The sequence below is a fragment of the Jaculus jaculus genome, chromosome 12, assembly GCF_020740685.1.
Source record: "Jaculus jaculus isolate mJacJac1 chromosome 12, mJacJac1.mat.Y.cur, whole genome shotgun sequence".
Lineage (NCBI taxonomy): Eukaryota > Metazoa > Chordata > Mammalia > Rodentia > Dipodidae > Jaculus > Jaculus jaculus.
The window spans coordinates 98,362,788-98,380,409 of NC_059113.1; the positions used below are offsets into that span (position 1 = coordinate 98,362,788).

At 43.6% G+C, this 17,622-nt stretch overlaps 1 protein-coding gene across 3 annotated transcripts in view; it reads right to left on the reverse strand.

The window, feature by feature from the left end:
* Sh3d19 (SH3 domain containing 19) overlaps positions 1 to 17,622 on the reverse strand; it is a 203,679-nt gene that overhangs the window by 108,148 nt on the left and 77,909 nt on the right. For 2 of the 3 annotated variants that reach the window (XM_045130990.1, XM_045130988.1), the window contains exon 2: positions 2,435 to 2,474. In XM_045130990.1, coding sequence (XP_044986925.1) covers positions 2,435 to 2,474 — 40 coding nt within the window. Of the gene's footprint in view, positions 1 to 2,434; positions 2,475 to 4,117; positions 4,134 to 17,622 lie in introns of those variants that run through there. The other variant, XM_045130989.1, reaches the window with a different exon arrangement.

A 17,622-nucleotide genomic window follows, 5' to 3' on the forward strand; every position in this document is an offset into this window, starting at 1 on the left:
ATAAATAAAAACAACAACAACAAAAAATTTAAAGGCGTGCACCACCACACCTGGCTTATTTTATTTATGACAAAGAGAGAGAGAGAGAGAGAAAACGAAAAAGAATGGGTGTGCCCAGGCCTTTAGCCACTGCAAATGAACTCCAGACAAAGGTGTCACCATGTACATCTGGCTTATTTGGATTCTGGGGAACGAAACCTGGCTTTAACCACTAAGCCATCCCCACCTATGCATTTTTGACATGACTCCATTAGTTGAGCACTTTCTAGTTTTCTAGCTCAATCAAGTATAATTCCAGACACATTTTGTACTTTTGCCATCCTAGCTAGCTCTGGAATCAAAGGCTCTATCTGCCAGAGCTCCTCTTAAGTAGGGAACAGAAATTATGAGAACAATTCTTCTTGGAACTGCTATCATTTCTGTCCTAAACACCTCCACAACTTTTCTGATGACGCCCAGTTCCTCAAGCTAGTCTTCCTATGATTTTGCCCCTACTCTTCTCTAGCATCTTACTGGTCCCAACTCATAGTTCCCTAGACCAGAGGCCCACAGCCAGGTTATACATCAGAATCGCCAGGGGACTTAATTAATGTGGACTTCGAGGATTCACTTAAGACTTACTGAATAAACTCTCTGGAGAGGAGAATTAGGTTCTGTTTTTTTATTTAAGCTCCTCACATGGTATCAGTACAGCCATTTCACTGCATATCATGACTTTAAATTTTTAAAAAATATTTTATTTTCATTTATTTATTTGACAGAGAAGGAGGGGGAGAGAGAGAATGGGCACGCCAGGGCCACCAGCCACTGTAAATGAACTCCAGACGCATGCGCCCCCTTGTGCATCTGGCTAACATGGGTCCTGGGGAATTGAACCCAGGTCCTTTGGCTTTGCAGGTAAGCATCTTAACCTCTAAGCCATCCCTCCAACCCTAATTTTTTTTTTTTAGAGAGAGATAGAGAGAATTGGCATGCCAGGGCCTCAGCCACTACAATTGAACTCCAGATACATGTGCCACCTTGTGAGCATGTGCGACCTTGTGTTTGCTTCACCTTTGTGTGTATAGCTTACGTGGGATCTGGAGAGTTGAACATGGGTCCTTAGGCTTCATAGGCAAGTGCCTTAACCTCTAAGCCCTCTCTCCAGCCCAAACCATGACTTTTTAAAGCCTTATGGACCCAGAATTGGACAAAATATCAAAAGTGCTGTAGAAGTGATACTTTTACTATACTGGGTATTATATTTCTTTTCTAATGTAATCAAATCAATGCAAATCTTTGTGGAGAAAGGTGAAAGCAATCACAAAATTTTTCACCCACAGTAAATTTCTGAAGAGCTAAATCTTCAAGTATTTTTTTTCACATGTTACTTAAGCTACATATCTCTTAGGGTTTTTTATGTTCCACTGGTGTTTCGGTGTAGGGATTTAAATTAACATTAAAATTTACACTGCTCAATTCATTCCAACTGTCACTGCGTCAGGGGCCTTAATGAATTAGATTTTATCATTCTAAGTATTTTATACTTCCAACTTTCTGTCACCCATAGTTAAAGGCTCAGTCTCAATCTCCTCAGGTTAATTTTCTGTTTTAAATTTTTCATTTTTTAATTTTTATTATTTATTTTTTCTTTCTTCTTTTGAGAGAAGGGGGGGAGAGAATGAGAATGGACACGCCAGGGCCTCCAGTCATAGCAAGAACCTCTAGACACATGTGCCACCTTGTGCATCTGGCTTTACATGGGTACTGGGGAATTGAACCTGGGTCCTTTCACTTTACAGGCAAGTGCCTTAACTGCTAAGCCAGCTCTCCAGCCCTTAACTTTTCTTTTTTTATGAGACAGAGAGATAGAGCGCAATGGCATGCCAGGGCCCCTAGCCACAGCAATCCAATGCCAGATGCATGTGCCACTTTGTGCATCTAGATTATGTGGGTTCTGGGGAGTTGAACCTGGGTCCTTAGGCTTCACAGACGAGCATCTTAACTGCTCTCCATCCCTTCTTTTTAAATTTTCTGTTAAAAAATATTAAAAGGAGCCAGGTGTGGTTGCACACACCTTTAATCCCAGCACTCAGGTGGCAGAGGTAGGAGGATCACCTTGAGTTCAAGCCACCCTGAGACTACATAATGAATTCCAGGTCAGCCTGGAATAGAGCAAGATCCTACCTTGAACAGGTTCAGGCTAACAACAACCAAAAAGAATGGGATGAGAACAGTGCCGGTCACTACAAGGAACCCTCAAAGTAAAACCCATCTTGCAAGTAGTCAGTAAATTCATAGAGAGGTTTTATTCAGAGAATGGACAATATGTTTCTGTGGCACTTCCCCAAATGCCAATATAACAGCAGCCCCGAAAGGGACACTTTCACTGCCTCCAAATGGCTTTTCAATTGAGGGACTTTACAGAGAAATATTAAGTACCATAAATTCATACCTTGAAGAACGATGCTCTGGCTTGTTTCGTTCGTTGCGATCTGTAGAGAGAGATGACGGTCACAGGTCAGAACGCTCTTTAAAAGGCATGGAAAAGAAGCTCCCCATTCCAGCTGCTGTACCATTTGTTCCCACAAAGGGCTGTTTGGGGGAGCTGAGGCCTCTGTGCACCACTTCTCATTGGTGTTGAGAAGATGTGCTTCACAGGGAGTCAAAGAGCACGCAACGTAGGCCAGGCATAGAAACTTTTGATGGTTTGTTAAAAATGATCTACTTAGAAAACAGATCAATCTGTGTATTATTTCCTCTTAAAGACCTTTGCTGTGTCAAACACTTTGCTAAAACCAAAACAGATTTAGCCAAAGAAAGAAAGGAAGGAAAATGAAAAGCCTCAGATTACTCAGCTCAGAAAAATCATTCCGTGAGTCATGGCTGGCAGAAGCTTCTAGCAGAATGGGAGGGAGAAAATGAGCAAATGGCTACAACATCTGCAAACACACTGGGAGAAGTATGGCCCCATCCTTAACTCTCTCTCACCCAGAACAGTTCAGAAGGGTCTTCCAATAATTAGATGTGACAAGGCACACTTAAACTTTTCACTTTTCACAAGTGGGGAGGAAGGCGCTCTCCTGGGTAGAGACCTGAGATGCTATTAAGTGTCCTGAAATGCATAGGGCAACACCCCAAAATGTTCCCAGTGCTAAAATCCTGCTATGGAGAAAATATGTATATAAGAATACAGCTGCCTAAATTTTTCAAAAGTGCTTCTCAAAGCTGCTATAAAATGCCATTAATCAGCCTGAAAAACTAACGCACGCAAGAGAACTACAAAACCCCAAGCTGTCCTTTTGAATATGACAAACACTTTTTCCCTAGGATAAGCTTAAAAGTTAAAAAAAAAAAAATCGAAGAAAGCTGCAGTGTTATTGAAAAAATTAACAATACAAAGGAATATATCTGAACCACAAAACAGTCCTATGTGACTACTTAAAAAAATCCCATGGGATATTATCAAAATACAATTTTCTATGGTATCTTATGAATTAATGCCAGCAAGGCAGAATTTAAAGGCAAAGCAAACACTAGATAGGAATTCTTTTTTTTTTTTTCCTTTTAGCTTTATTGCTGGTGGGTCAATCTAGAGAGGATAATGAAGCCATATTCCAAAACTTCTGGAGGGAAACATGGGGAAAAGGCATCAGATTTTCACACTGAAGTGTATATATCAATTCTTTTTGAATGAGTGCAGAATAAAATTATTTTAAAAACTTTAAGCCAAAGGGCTAGGATACACTAAGGCATTATTTTCTGAAAGAGTAACAACTAGACAGATTTGCAATAAAACATGTTTGTTTAGATAAAATGCTTTCCAAGTAAAAAATGTTAGTGTTTCTGGTTCTAATTTCCACACATTGTTAGTGTTACTGTGCCTCTTTTAAAACTTTTGTCCTGATTTACTTAGTTAGACTCCTCCCTTAAGTAAAAATAGCATGGTTTTCATTTGTTGGGTATTAAAGTCATAGCAATACTGGGTACATTTTAAACATTAAAGAACAAAACAAAAACAACAACAACAAAATCATTCCTCTCTAACTTTATGTCAGCTTGTTTTGCTGACAAATGGAAAGCCAGAAATTGGACCAAAAAGCCAGCTATCCTTGTGTAACAAAGCAACCATTCTTACCTGTGACTAACAACGAGCTACAACTGTCCAGGCTGCCCGCAGTCTGTCCTTACGCAGCTCTCACCCTGACTCTGTCCAGTTTGTCTAGTAGGCACGCACTAGCAAGTTCCCTTACTAATCTTCCTAGTGGTACAGCACCCAGGAGGAGGGGAGAAACTGAGTCACGACGCATGTAAACAAGCCTGAGCATCCCAGGGCTTCCCTCCAGGGCCCCTTCTGATTGGCAGATGTGCTATGACCAGTGCGCACAGCTGGAATGTGGCCACTCAGGAAGCGAGCGCTCGCGGCTCCTCTTCATTTTTGTCTAAACAGGAAATTCTCCAGGCATTTTTACACTTTCTGCTCTAAGAAAATATCGATACCGTCCCACAATACTATAGTAAATAAAACCCAAGAAAACGAACTGATTAACTGCTGGAAGACAGTTAAATATGCCGCCCCCCACTCCACTTATTGCTATGTATTAGATGCTTTGTATTGTTTATGCTCCTCCTAGGAACCCACATAGTTGAGGATTTGTTCACTGCTTACAACATCATCCCACTCCCCAGCTCTTTGTTCCAAACTTGATCTTTTTATTTTCCTCGGAGTACAGAGATCAGTGGACATCATATTTTGTCTTTTAGTTTAAATGCACATAAATATGGAGGCCATTATGTGAGGCGTCTGTGTTTTCTATCTATGTTTAAGATAAGCTTTTATATGCTTGCATTTTAAGCAAAGCAATTCTCACACCAGTCAAGAATAATGTACATTTTTCAAGATCTACATTATTAGAAGTGCAGAAATTTTGGCAAATAATAAGTGATTTTCATCCAAAAGCCAAGACTGAGCAAAACACATTACTGAAGGCAGATTCAGGCTGTGTTCTTGCCAACAACAACAAAACGTTTGGATAAAATTCTCTCTAAAAAAAAAAAAAAAAAAAAGAGAGAGAGAGAGCAGCCCAATAGCAAGCATAGACATTTCATCTTGGCTCTACACAGTGCTTGAAGAGTATGAATTTCATTTATTTCAAATCAAATACTCTCTAGCATGTCCCTGCTTTCACTTTCTAATTTTTAAATAGTTAGGAGAAAATAACACTGAGCTCTTGCACATTTAGAAATGAAATGAGTAACTTATTAGCTCAAAGTCTTATCATTTATGTGAAGTTATTAAAATTAGAGTGCACTAACTCTGAAATGTATCTGCATCATGCGTTAATCCCAGAGACCGATCCACCAGGCACAGTGTGGTGGTTTGGGGAACTCCAAGCCGGCTGTGCGTTCTGAATGCAAGAGCGGCGTGCCTGGATAACCGCATGAAGACTGCTGCCCTTGTCTCTCAACAGTCTATGCTATGCATGCACGCACACCCCTAGCATTCCCTGCCCTACTCATCTATTTAATAACCTCTTAATAAATGAGGGTAATTGAAGAGCTGGAAGAATATTCCACAAGAAAGCAAAGAAAATCAAACAAAGTCTTTTGAAGTGTCTGTGCGTCTGTAATGCTGTAGGAAGATGGAGGGCTGCTGTGGGAGAAGCCACGATGCACCACAGGGGCTGGAGGACAGTTAGGAGAGTGGTAGGAAACAGCCTTAGGTGAGAGCCTCTGTAGGAGAACCCCAGGTTACCCCCAGTTTCCTCTCATGTCAATTTCTGGTTCTAAGAAATGAAGATGTAGGAGAGAGATGGTTCAGTGGTTACAGGCATCTGCTTGCAAAGCCTGCTGGTCCAGGTTCAATTTCCCGATTCCTACATAAATATATGTATATCTATCTAGATTATGTATTTGGGTGTTGTATCACTTATCCCCTGATCTAGTAAGAGTAGTTTCTCAGGAATGGCTCCAGAGATCCTGCTAGCGTGGAATCATTCACTGCGACTGAATCTAACACTATGACAAACACTTTGAAATGAAGATGACAAAAATGCAAATGTCATCCTTTGCTTTGGATAAAACTTACTTAAGAATGGCCAGCTCAGAACTTACAAGAACATGTTGTAATACATTCATGCTTTGATGATTTCATTTTGATCACTTTAACTAAAGAGGAAAATAAAAAAATCAAAGCTCACTGGGTACAGACTAAGTTCTGAGTAACTGAAGTCAGAAGTAAAAGGCCTTACATTGTTCTTTGAAATTAGGGGGACGCTCCACCTCCATTAAGTGAACACATACAGATAACCTCGCAATAGAAGTGAGTAGAGGGCTGGAGGGATGGCTTAGTGGTTAAGGTATCTGCCTGCAAAACTGAAGGACCCAGGTTCGATTCCCCAGCACCCACGTAAGCCAGATCTGGAGTTCATTTGCAATGGCTGGATCCCCTGGCGTTGCCCATTCTCTCTCTTTCTCTTTCTGTATCTGCCTATTTCTCTCTCTGTCTCTCAAATAAATAAAGAAAAATAAGATTTTTTTTTAAAAGAAGTGTAGCCGGGCGTGGTGGCACACGCCTTTAATCCTAGCACTAGGGACGCAGAGGTTGGAGGATCGCCATGAGTTCGAGGCTCCCCTGAGACTACATAGTGAATTCCAGGTCAGCCTGGACTAGAGTGAAACCCAACCTCAAAAAAATAAACAAACAAACAAAAAAACAGTATTAAAAAAAAAAGTGCAGTAGAGGAAACTGTCTCATACTGAAATGCCAGAGTCTCTTGGTAGGGGCTGGCGAGATGGCTCAGTGGGTAAAGTGCTTGCCACATAAGTCTGGATCCATAGCAGCATGTGGAGACGTGCACCTGAAATCCCAACTCTGGGAAGGTGGGGGCAGGAGAAGCCCAAGGATTTGCTAGCTAGTCCACATGACTAGATGAGGTCTAGGTTCAAACGTGAGGCTCTATCTTAAAGAACAAAGTGGAAAGTGAGGGAGGGAGATGATGTAGCCTTCTCGCTTTCACACGGACGCACACACGTGTGCACATGCAATCTCCCACACAGGTTTACCCACTCACAACCTTCTCTCTCTCTCTCTTACTGTCCCTCCCTTGCTCCCTCCCCCTCTGTCCTAGGATGGGGGAAAAAAAATCTTTAAAGGGATTATGTAACATATGCCCAAGCATTACCATCAAGTTTCAGGTTGAAGGTATGGATATGTTTAGGTTTAAAAAAAAATAGGTCGGGCTGGAGAGATGGCTTAGCAGTTCAGCACTTCCCTGTGAAGCCTAAGGACCCCGGTTTGAGGCTCGATTCCCCAGGACCCACGTTAGCCAGATGCACAAGGGGGTGCACGCCTCTGGAGTTTGTTTGCAGTGGCTGGAAGCCCTGGCGTGCCCATTCTCTCTCTCTCTCTCTGCCTCTTTCTCTCTCTGTCTGTTGTTCTCAAATAAATAAATAAAATTAAGCCAAAAAAATTTAAAAAAAAAATAGTCCTACAATGTTGCCTAGGCTGGTCTCAAATGATCCTGTCTCAGCATCTCAAGTAGATGGGACCTAAGTTTTTACATGTCATTTTATAAACATGGGCCAATCTTATATAAACCCTTTGTGCCATTTAATATTTACTATTAACTAGGGGGCCCCATATAATCTGAGAAAAGAATTCGTCATGGGCTGGGGAGATGGCTCATCTGTTAAAGGCACTCTCTTGAAAAGCCTGGTCGCCTGGGTTCCATTCTCCAGTCCCCAGGTAAAGCCAGATGCACAAAGTGACCCATGTGACTGGAGTTTGTCTGCAGCAGCAAGAGGCCCTGATGCACCCATACACTCTCTCTGCAAATAAATGAAAATATTAAAATGAATAAAGTTAAGAGTGAGTCATGAGCCATGAAGTACATTTTGGCAGGCCATGGTCACCCTAAACAATGGTGGTCCCATATGATTACAGTGGAACTGGAACCTTCCTACTGCTTAGTGACATCACGCCTGCCGCAATGTCACACTCATGTGTTTATCATGTGCTATGATAAACTTACTGCAACACTAGTCATGTGAAAGAACAGCACATAAAATTATGTGTACTACATTATGCTTGAAGGTGATAATAAGTGGTTATATTCACTGTACTGGGTCTGGGAATGCAGCTTAGTGGCAGAGCACGTGCCCAGCATACACAAGGTCGAGGGTAATAAGAAAGAAAGAAAACAATAATATGTATTCACTATCCTATATTTTTGTCATTTTAGAGTGTGTTCCTTCTACTTGGGGGTAAAACAGAATGTCGTGCCCCATCCATCCTGCATTTGCTGCATCTTTTTTTCTTTTTAATTTTTCTTATTGACAACTCTCATACTTACAGAAAATACACCATGATATTTCCCTCCCCTCCCCCATTCTCCCCTTCACAACTCTGCTCTCCGTCATATCCCCTCCCTCTCTCTCTCCATTAGTCTTTTATTTTGATGTCATCGTCTTTTTATCCTATTACAAGGGTCTTGTGAAGGTATTGCTAGACACTGCATCTCTCTTTTTTTTTGTTTAATTTAATTTATTTATTTGATAGTGACAGAGAGAGAAAGAGGCAGATAGGGAGAGAAGAGAGAGAATGGGCACGCCAGGGCCTCCAGCCACTGCACACGAACTCCAGACGCGTGCGCCCCCTTGTGCATCTGGCTAACGTGGGTCCTGGGGAATTGAGCCTCGAACCGGGGTCCTTAGGCTTCACAGGCAAGCGCTTAACCGCTAAGCCATCTCTCCAGCCCTAGACACTGCATCTCTTGACTGCATCAAGAAGCCTCACCAAGGGCTGGAGAGATGGCTTAGTGGTTAAGGTGCTTGCCTGTGAAGTTTAAGGACCCAGGTTCAATTCTCCAGTTCTCACATAAGCCAGATGTAGAAAGTGGCACATGTGTCTGGAGTTCACTTGCAGTGTGGCTGGAGGCCCTGGTGCACCCATTCTCTCTTTCCTACCTCTTGTCTTTCAAATAAATAAAAGAAATAAAAAATTTTTTAAAAAAGAAGCCCCACCAAGTGACCTATACACTAGGACTACGGAAATCACTCTGACCAACTCAGGACCAAGAAACCACTGAATGCCAGTTTCTTATACACAGTGTATCCCATTAGCAACCCATGTTCATATTTACCACAAGAATGTCATTACTTTTTATTTATGATAAGCTGATTAAATTAAATAATGAACCCATCCATTATATGACATAAGACAATTTAGGGTTCATCCATCTTACTTTGGTAAGTATTTAATGATAATAAAACTGATTCTATAAAGATATAACAATAGCCAGGCGTGGGGTGCCCGTCTTCAATCTCAGCACACAGGAGGCAGAGGTAGGAGGATCAAGTGAGTCTGAGGCCAGCCTGAACGACAGAGTGAATTCCAGGTCAGCTTGGCCTAGAGTGAGCCCCTACCTCAAAAACAAACTAAAACAACAAAAGAAAAGAGTGTGGGTGGGATTTTACTTGTTGGATATTACTTTCAAAGGCTTTCCTACAAACTTTAAATGGTTCTTTTATTTGGGGAAAACTACATGTATCCACACACACTTTCCAAAGAAACCAGTGATAATTCTATAAAGTGCCTGATATAAACTAACACTAATCACCTCCACTTTCTTTCTCTTCTTTTCCTATGTGTGTGTGTTTGTTTGCTTTTCAAGGTAGGTCTCGCTCTAGCCCAGGCTGACCTGGAATTCACTCTGTAGTCTCAGGCTGGCCTTGAACTCACAGAAATCCTCCCACCTCTCCCTCCCAAGTGCTGGGGGCTAAAGGCATGCGTCACCACACCCGGCCTCACCTCTGCTTCCTATTTCTGCTTGACCACCCTGGTTCAAACGTGTCTTCAAAATGAGTTGTATTCACTTTTGGAGTCCCTGCTGTGACTAGACTAGAATATTGCTCTTTTTTTTTTTTTTTTTTTTTTGGTTTTTCGAGATAGGGTCTCATTCTAGCCCTGGCTGACCTGGAACTCACTATGGAGTCTCAGGGTGGCCTTGAACTCACAGTGATCCTCCTACCTCTGCCTCCCGAGTGCTGGGTTTAAAGGCGTGCACCACCATGCCCGGCTTGGATATTGCTCTTTTAAACAGTATGTTTTTTTTTAAATTTTTATTAACATTTTCCATGATTATAAAAAAATATCCCATGGTAATTCCCTCCTTCCCCCCTGACACTTTCCCCTTTGAAATTCCATTCTACATCATATTGACTCCCCATCTCAATCATTGTACAAAACTATGTTTTTTAATAACTATGTTTCTTTTCTTCTAGAGCTGGGGCTTGAACCCCGGGCCTTGCACACGGTAGGCAAGTGTTCCACCACCAAAATATCAGCTCAAGAACTATTTCTTTCTTTTTCTTTTTGGTTTTTGAGGTAGGGTCTCATTCTGGTCCAGGCTGACCTGGAATTCACTATGGAGTCTCAGGGTGGCCTCGAACTCATGGCGATCCTCCTATCTCCGCCTCCTGAGTGCTGGGATTAAAGGTGTGGGCCACCACGCCCGGCTGAGAACTATTTCTTGATGACCTAATATTCTACTGGACCTGAATAAGAAAGGTCTGCTCTCTTGGTTGAAAAAGCCAAGCAAAGAATCTCTTTATTTTTATTAACAACTTCGATGATTATAAACAATATCCCATGATAATGCCCTCCCTCCCCCAACTTTCCCCTTAGAAACGCCACTCTCCATCATATTCCACCCCCCCCCCCGTCTCTCTTTTATTTTGATGTCATGATCTTTTTCTCCTATTATGACGGTCTTGTGTAGATAGTGTCAGGCACTGTGTGGTCATGGATATCCAGGCCATTTTGTGTCTGGAGGAGCACGTTGTAAGGAGTCCTACCCTTCCTTTGGCTCTTACATTCTTTCTGCCACCTCTTCTGCAATGGACCCTGAGCCCTGGAAGGTGTGATGGAGATACTGCAGTGCTGAGCACTCCTGTCACTTCCTCCCAGCACCATAGTGCCTTCTGAGTCATCCCAAGGTCACTGCCATCTGAAAAGAGCAAGTTCTCAACCAAAAGTGAGAGTAGCATTAATACAAGCGTATGAACATTAAGAGAAGTGCTTACTGGGCAGTTTGGTGAGCATAGTATATACATTTAGCCAGAGAGCAGCAGATGTTACACCCCTAGGACTCATGACTACCCCTGTTGTAGGTTTTCAGTATCAGGGATGAATTCCCTCCCATGGAGTGGGCATCCAGTCCAATTGGAGGGCAGTTGGTTTCCACCATGACAGACGTGCCACTATTGCACCCGTTGGCTCATTTGGCCTGGCTGGCCAAATCTAAGACTTGCAGTGTCCACTGTTGAGTATCTTCACTGGTGATTTCTCTCTCTCCCATTGGACTACATGTAGAATGGCCTCTTCCAGCTTTCTGTCAGCTGGTCTACATGGAGGAGGTTATCAGCTCAGTTCCAGCAGGATTTCTCAGTGGCCTCAAGCAAAGAATCTTTAAGTAAGGTCTGCAGGCCACATCTGAGGTTTCCAGGACAGCGGCCCACGCCTTTGTGGTTAAGTGGGAAAGTTACACTGTTCGTTGGACTGCAAACTGCACACGCTGACCTCTTTGTTTACTCTAACATGAAAGTGCCTCCGTTCACTGAAGTGCAGCACCCCAAGCACGGGTGGGGGGCGGGGAGGACACTGGAGCTAGAGGGGAAGGCTTTGCCATGGCAGCTCAACAAAGTAGCCGACTGCCTCCTACCAGACACATTGTTCTACCCTCATTTCCGCTCTCATCAGCACTCGTCAGGGCTGTTGCGTCCTAACTGGATGTGCTGGTTCCAGTCTCTTCTCTTAGTCCAGCCATACTGTTGGCCAGATAGATTTAGGCCTAGACCTCAAAAAAAAAATATTATGATGTATTTGCAAGAAGACAGTGGGGATGAGAATGGATGTGCCAGGGGCCCAATGCCACCTCAAACAAACACCAGATGCATGTGCCACTTTGTGCACCTGGCTTTACATGGGTACTAAGGAATCCAGGCCAGATCATCAGGTTTTGCAAGCAAGAGCCTTTAACCACTGAGCCATCTCTCTAGCCCCACGTGCTATAAATCTCTCGAGAGGATTATCTGGGATAATGCCCGTGACATCCTTAGTTGTCTCTGTGTTAAAAGACCAGTTAGTAACTGGTATTGGTTGAAACTGCACTGTACAGACCACGCAGGTTATTTACCCTGAGCCTCAGTTTTCTCATCTGCAAAACATGGGAGAATGCTTTTGCAAGGATCAATTCATGGCTGGAAAGATGGCTTAGGTGTTGAGGCGCTTGCCTGCTCGACTTTCCAGATCCCACATTAGCCAGATGCACAAAGGTGCGGCAAGTGCAAGGTTTCACATGCCCACTAGGTGGTGCAAGCGTCTGGAGTTTGATGGCAGTGGCTGAGGCCGTGGTGTGCCAATTCTCCCTTTCTCCCTTTCTCTCTCTCTCTCTGTCTCTCTCACTTTGTCTAAAAAAAAAAAAAAAGCTTGTTTTAGTACCCAGAAAGTAAGTTGTACTTCTGTTACTACCATTCATTATGTCTTTTTTGGTTGTTTACTCAATTGCGTGTGTGTGTACAGTATGTGTGGTGTGGTGTGGTGTATTATGTGGTGTGTGTGTGTGGGGGGGTATATTTATATGTCCCTTATGTGTATGTCAATGTGTGTATTTCCTAGAAAGCCTCTCACTGATTCTAGAACTTCTTTTCTTGAACCCCAACAACTGTCCAGTCACGGTTTCCCACAGGACTGGGGTTACAGGCACGTCCAGCTGTTTATGTGGGTTCTGGAGAACTGAATTCAGGCAGTCTCCTGCCAGCTTAAGCCCCCACGCTTGTGTAGGAAGCATTCTGAACCACTGAACCACTGCTCTTGCCCCTTGGTTTTTGTTTCGCGTGTGTGTGTTTTCCGAGGCCGAGTCTCACTCTAGCTCAGACTAACCTGAAACTCACTCTGTCACCATAGGCTGGCCTCAAAAAATCATAGCACCCTCCTACCTCAGCCTCCCAAATGTTGGGGAGGGCATGTGCCATTGTTTTATGCGTTTTTGAGACTAGGTCTAGCAGCCCATCCTGTCCTCAAATCTGCAATCCTCCTGCCTCACCCTTCTGAATGCTGGTGTTACAGGTGTGAGCCACCACACCAGGCTATTGCTATCATTTTTTGTTTATTTTTATTTATTAATTTGAGAGAGACAGACAGAGAGAGAAAGAGGCAAAGAGAGAGAGAGAGAGAAAATGGGCGCGCCAGGGCCTTCAGCCACTGCAGACGAATTCCAGACGCGTGTGCCCCCTTGTGCATCTGACTAACGTGGGTCCTGGGGAATTGAGCCTTGAACCAGGGTCGTTAGGCTTCACAGGCAAGTACTTAACCACTAAGCAATCTCTCCAGCCCTCTTTCTTTTCTTTTGAGGCAGGGTCTTTGTATGTTGCTCAGGATGCTCTCAAACTCCTGGGCTCCAGTGAGCTTCCTGCCTCAGTCTCCTGAGCAGCTGGATTCATGCACAAGTACACCCAGCAATTAGAACTTATGATTTGGGCTGGGGAGATGGGTAAACCGCTGACCACACAGGTGTGAGGACCTGTGAGTGAGTTTGGATGTCCAGCACCCATGTGAAAGCTAGAAGCAATAGTAAATGCCTCAATCCCAGAGCCAGGGAGGTAGAGACAGAAGGATCCTTGCGGCTTGCTGGTTACCTTGACTAGCCAAGTTGGTGAGCTTCAGGCTCAGAGATAGAGCTTGTCTCCAAAACATAAGGTGGAAGACGCCACCGAGGAAGATACCCGACACTGACCTCTGGTCTCCATGTGTGCCCCACCTACCACATACACACATGCATGTGTTCCTGTATGCACACCTATGTCCAAAAAATTAATAAAAAACAGGATGGAGGGATAGTTCAGCAGGTAAGAGCTCTTGCTGCTTAAGCATGTGGACCCAAGTTCAACCCCAAGCACCCACATAAAAAGCCAAGCATGACCGCCCATATCTGTAACCCCAACAATGAGGGGCTCAGAGACAGGAGGAATGCATGACTGCCCATACCTGTAAACCCAATAATGAGGGGCACAGAGACAGGAGGATTGCATGACCACCCATACCTGTAACCCCAACAATGAGGGGTGCAGAGACAGGAGGATTGCTATACCCCCAACAATGAGGGGTGCAGAGACAGGAGGATTGCATGACTGCCCATACCTGTAACCCCAATAATGAGGGGCACAGAGACAGGAGGATTGCATGACCACCCATACCTGTAACCCCAACAATGAGGGGTGCAGAGACAGGAGGATTGCATGATTGCCCATACCTGTACCCCCAACAATGAGGGGCACAGAGACAGGAGGACTACTGGGACTCCCTGTAAGCCAGTCTACCCAAGAAATGGGGAGCTTCAGATTCACTGAGGCAGAAGAGCAACAGAGAAAGATCTCTGATATCTTCCTCTGACCTCTGCACACATGTACATGGAGTGTGATCATCTACACACACACATGGGGCATGACCATGTACATATACATACATGTGCACACAGGGCATGACCATCTCATGTGCACATGAGGCGTAACCATCTACACACACACATGGAGCGAGACAATCTACATGCACACACATGCACATGGGGCATGATCATCTACATACACACACGTGAACATGAATTGAGACCATCTATATACACACACATGAACATGAGGTGAGACCATCATACACACACAAACATGAACATGAGGTGAGACCATCTGCAAACACACATGTGCACATGGTATGTGGCCATCTATACACACACAGGTACACATGGGGCTTATACATATATACACGTGTGTACACCACATATGTACACACACAACACATACTACACACACACCAAAAAAGACACTTATGATTTAAGGCTGTGTAAAAAATTATCTTTAAGCTACTTTATTTTTCACACTACTAATCACCTTTCACACTACTGACAAATTCAAAATACTGAGTCCAATTTAAAAATATCAGGTCAGGGCTGGAGAGATGGCTTAGCGGTTAAGCGCTTGCCTGTGAAGCCTAAGGACCCTGGTTCAAGACTCGCTTCCCCAGGACCCACGTTAGCCAGATGCACAAGGGGGCGCATGCGTCTGGAGTTCATTTGCAGTGGCTGGAAGCCCTGGCGCGCCTGTTCTCTCTCTCTCTCTCTCTCTCTCTCTCCCTCTCTCTCGGTCACTCTCAAATAAATAAAAATGAACAAAAAATATTTAAAAAAAAATCAGGTCACTCCTAAGGCCTATTTCTTCATTTTTTTCCTTCTTTCTGGTGTGAGGGTAATACATGTGGTATGTATGTGCATGCAGTACACATGTTCATGTAGATGCATGTGCCCCATGTGCATGCATGTGAGGGTCAGAGGACACCAGGTATCCTCTTCTCCTGCTCTTCTGCCTCCATCCCTCGAGACAGAGTCCCACACTAAACCTGGAGCTCGTGATATTTTTCAGTTAGGAAGGCTGACCACAGAACCTCAGTGGTTTCCCTGTGTCAGTTCACAGCAGTGCTGGGTTACCGCCATGTGCCACCAGACCCAGCTTGTTTTGGGTGCTGGAGGCCAAGCTCAAGTCCTCTTGCCTGCAAGGCAAGTGCTCTTTCCACTACGCCATCCCCCTGGCTCCAGGTTTATTTGTCCAGGAATCAACAATAATAAATTTTACCAGGATTGGCTGTGTAAGAAAGGCAGTCTGATCGGGAGGCAGAGGTAGGAGGATTGCCATGAGTTCGAGGCCACCCTGAGACTCCATAGTCAGCCTGGGCTAGAGTGAGACCCTACCTCGAAAAACCAAAAAAAAAAGAAAGAAAGAAAGAAAGAGAGAGAGAGAAAGGAAGGAAGGAAGGCAGTCTGAGAACCTGACCCAATAACAAAGACTGTTTTCACAAGTGAGCAGAAGGAGAAATGAGAAATAAAAGGCTGGCAGAGACAGGATGAAAAACTATGCCAACCAAGAATGACCATCTTCCTGTTCTCGGAAGCCTAAATATCTTCCTCATGCCTAGTTCAGCCTGCAGGCATTAGGCCTTTAACCCCTCACAGTCAAATCTGGTTTTTGCTTTTTTTCCCTTAATTTTAAGGCAGCATCTCTCTCTCTCTAGTCCAGGCTGGCCCAAAATTCACTCTGTAGCCCAGACTGGCCTCAAACTCAAGACAATCCTCCTTCCTCAGCCTTTCAAGAGCTGAGATTAAAGGTATGAGACACCACACTTACAGTTATATTGTTTAAAGATTACATATATATTCATTCATTTTGAGATAAGCTTTTGCTTCGTATCTAAAACTGGCTTGGAATTTAGGACCTTCAAGTGCTGGGATTACAGGTATGCACCATCATACCTGGTCCTTATTAGCATATCTTAATTGTACCAAAAAGATGGCTTCATTGTGACATTTTTCACAAATGCATATAGCGTGCTTTCATCTCAAAGTCCTTTTTAAGCATCAATAGCCCTGAAATCAATTTCCTGAGTAGGCTGAATGAGTGAAATAGTGAAAGAATTATAAAATTTAATCTACAAAATACTAAAACCTCCCATCATATTTCAGGACTGTATAGATTTCTTTCATAAGAATTCAGAAAACAAAAATTAAAATTATTATTTTTGGTGCAAAATGATGGATAACGTCTCTAACCACATGTTCGCTTTCAGCTGTCAGAGTGTGGTTTTCTTTTTTTTTTCTTTAAAGGGAAAAAGACCTAATTTTCCTACCTCCATTTCCTTTAGCTCTGAATATAACATAGATCTGGCAGCAGTAAGTTTTTCCTTCGTCTAGGTGACGCTGCAAAGAGAAGGAATATGAGAAACCACTGTAGCTCAGAGACTCCTTCCCCTGCAGAGAAACCAGAAACCCAGAGAGGATCAAATACCTCGAGCAGGTGAAGGAAGAGACACGGCTGTAAACTTTTCTGACTTGGACAAGAGTTATTCCGATCTGGATTCTTAAACTGAGCATTTTATCCACAGTGGGGCAGTCTTGATCTCTAATATAGAGTGATAAAAAAAAAATTTTTTTCTTTTGATCAAGAAAAGCTAAGCCACATCTGATCTTTGCTAAACCATCTTACGTAGGGATAGGGAATACTTTCTGTGTGCCACGCACTGCTTCTTGCACACTCAAGCCCCATTCTACCTGAGCTAACCCTCCATCTAGATATCATTCAGATTGGAGGCCACGGGAAAGCAAGACCCAGTGTCTTTGGAACATGCAAACCCTGCCCTGTTCCCCAGAGAGAGGAGACTCTAAGGAGAAAAGCGACAACAGCATAAATCTCTGAAGACTTGACCCGAGGGCCAAGACTTTTGTTTCCCTCCTAATCTGCTGACAGAAGGTGGGAGGCAAAACGGATCTTTGGGACGTTAATTCACTGTCTTCTCAGAGTTCCAGCTCTCTGAATAAAGCAGCTGAAAGATTTAATTCCTGGGTTTTGCTTCTGTGACAAGGGCACGGACCGCTTACACTTCCCCTCAGTTAAATTTTATCCACGTAGCCACCTTCAAGAGAACACAAAAATAGCAGAATGTCCGATTCGTGTGTTTCTCTGGACTGCGAGGAATGCCTAATGCTAGGGATGCACAGCGTTGTTGGGTGTAAACAGATGTCTAAGCGGCACCTCTCAGCCTTA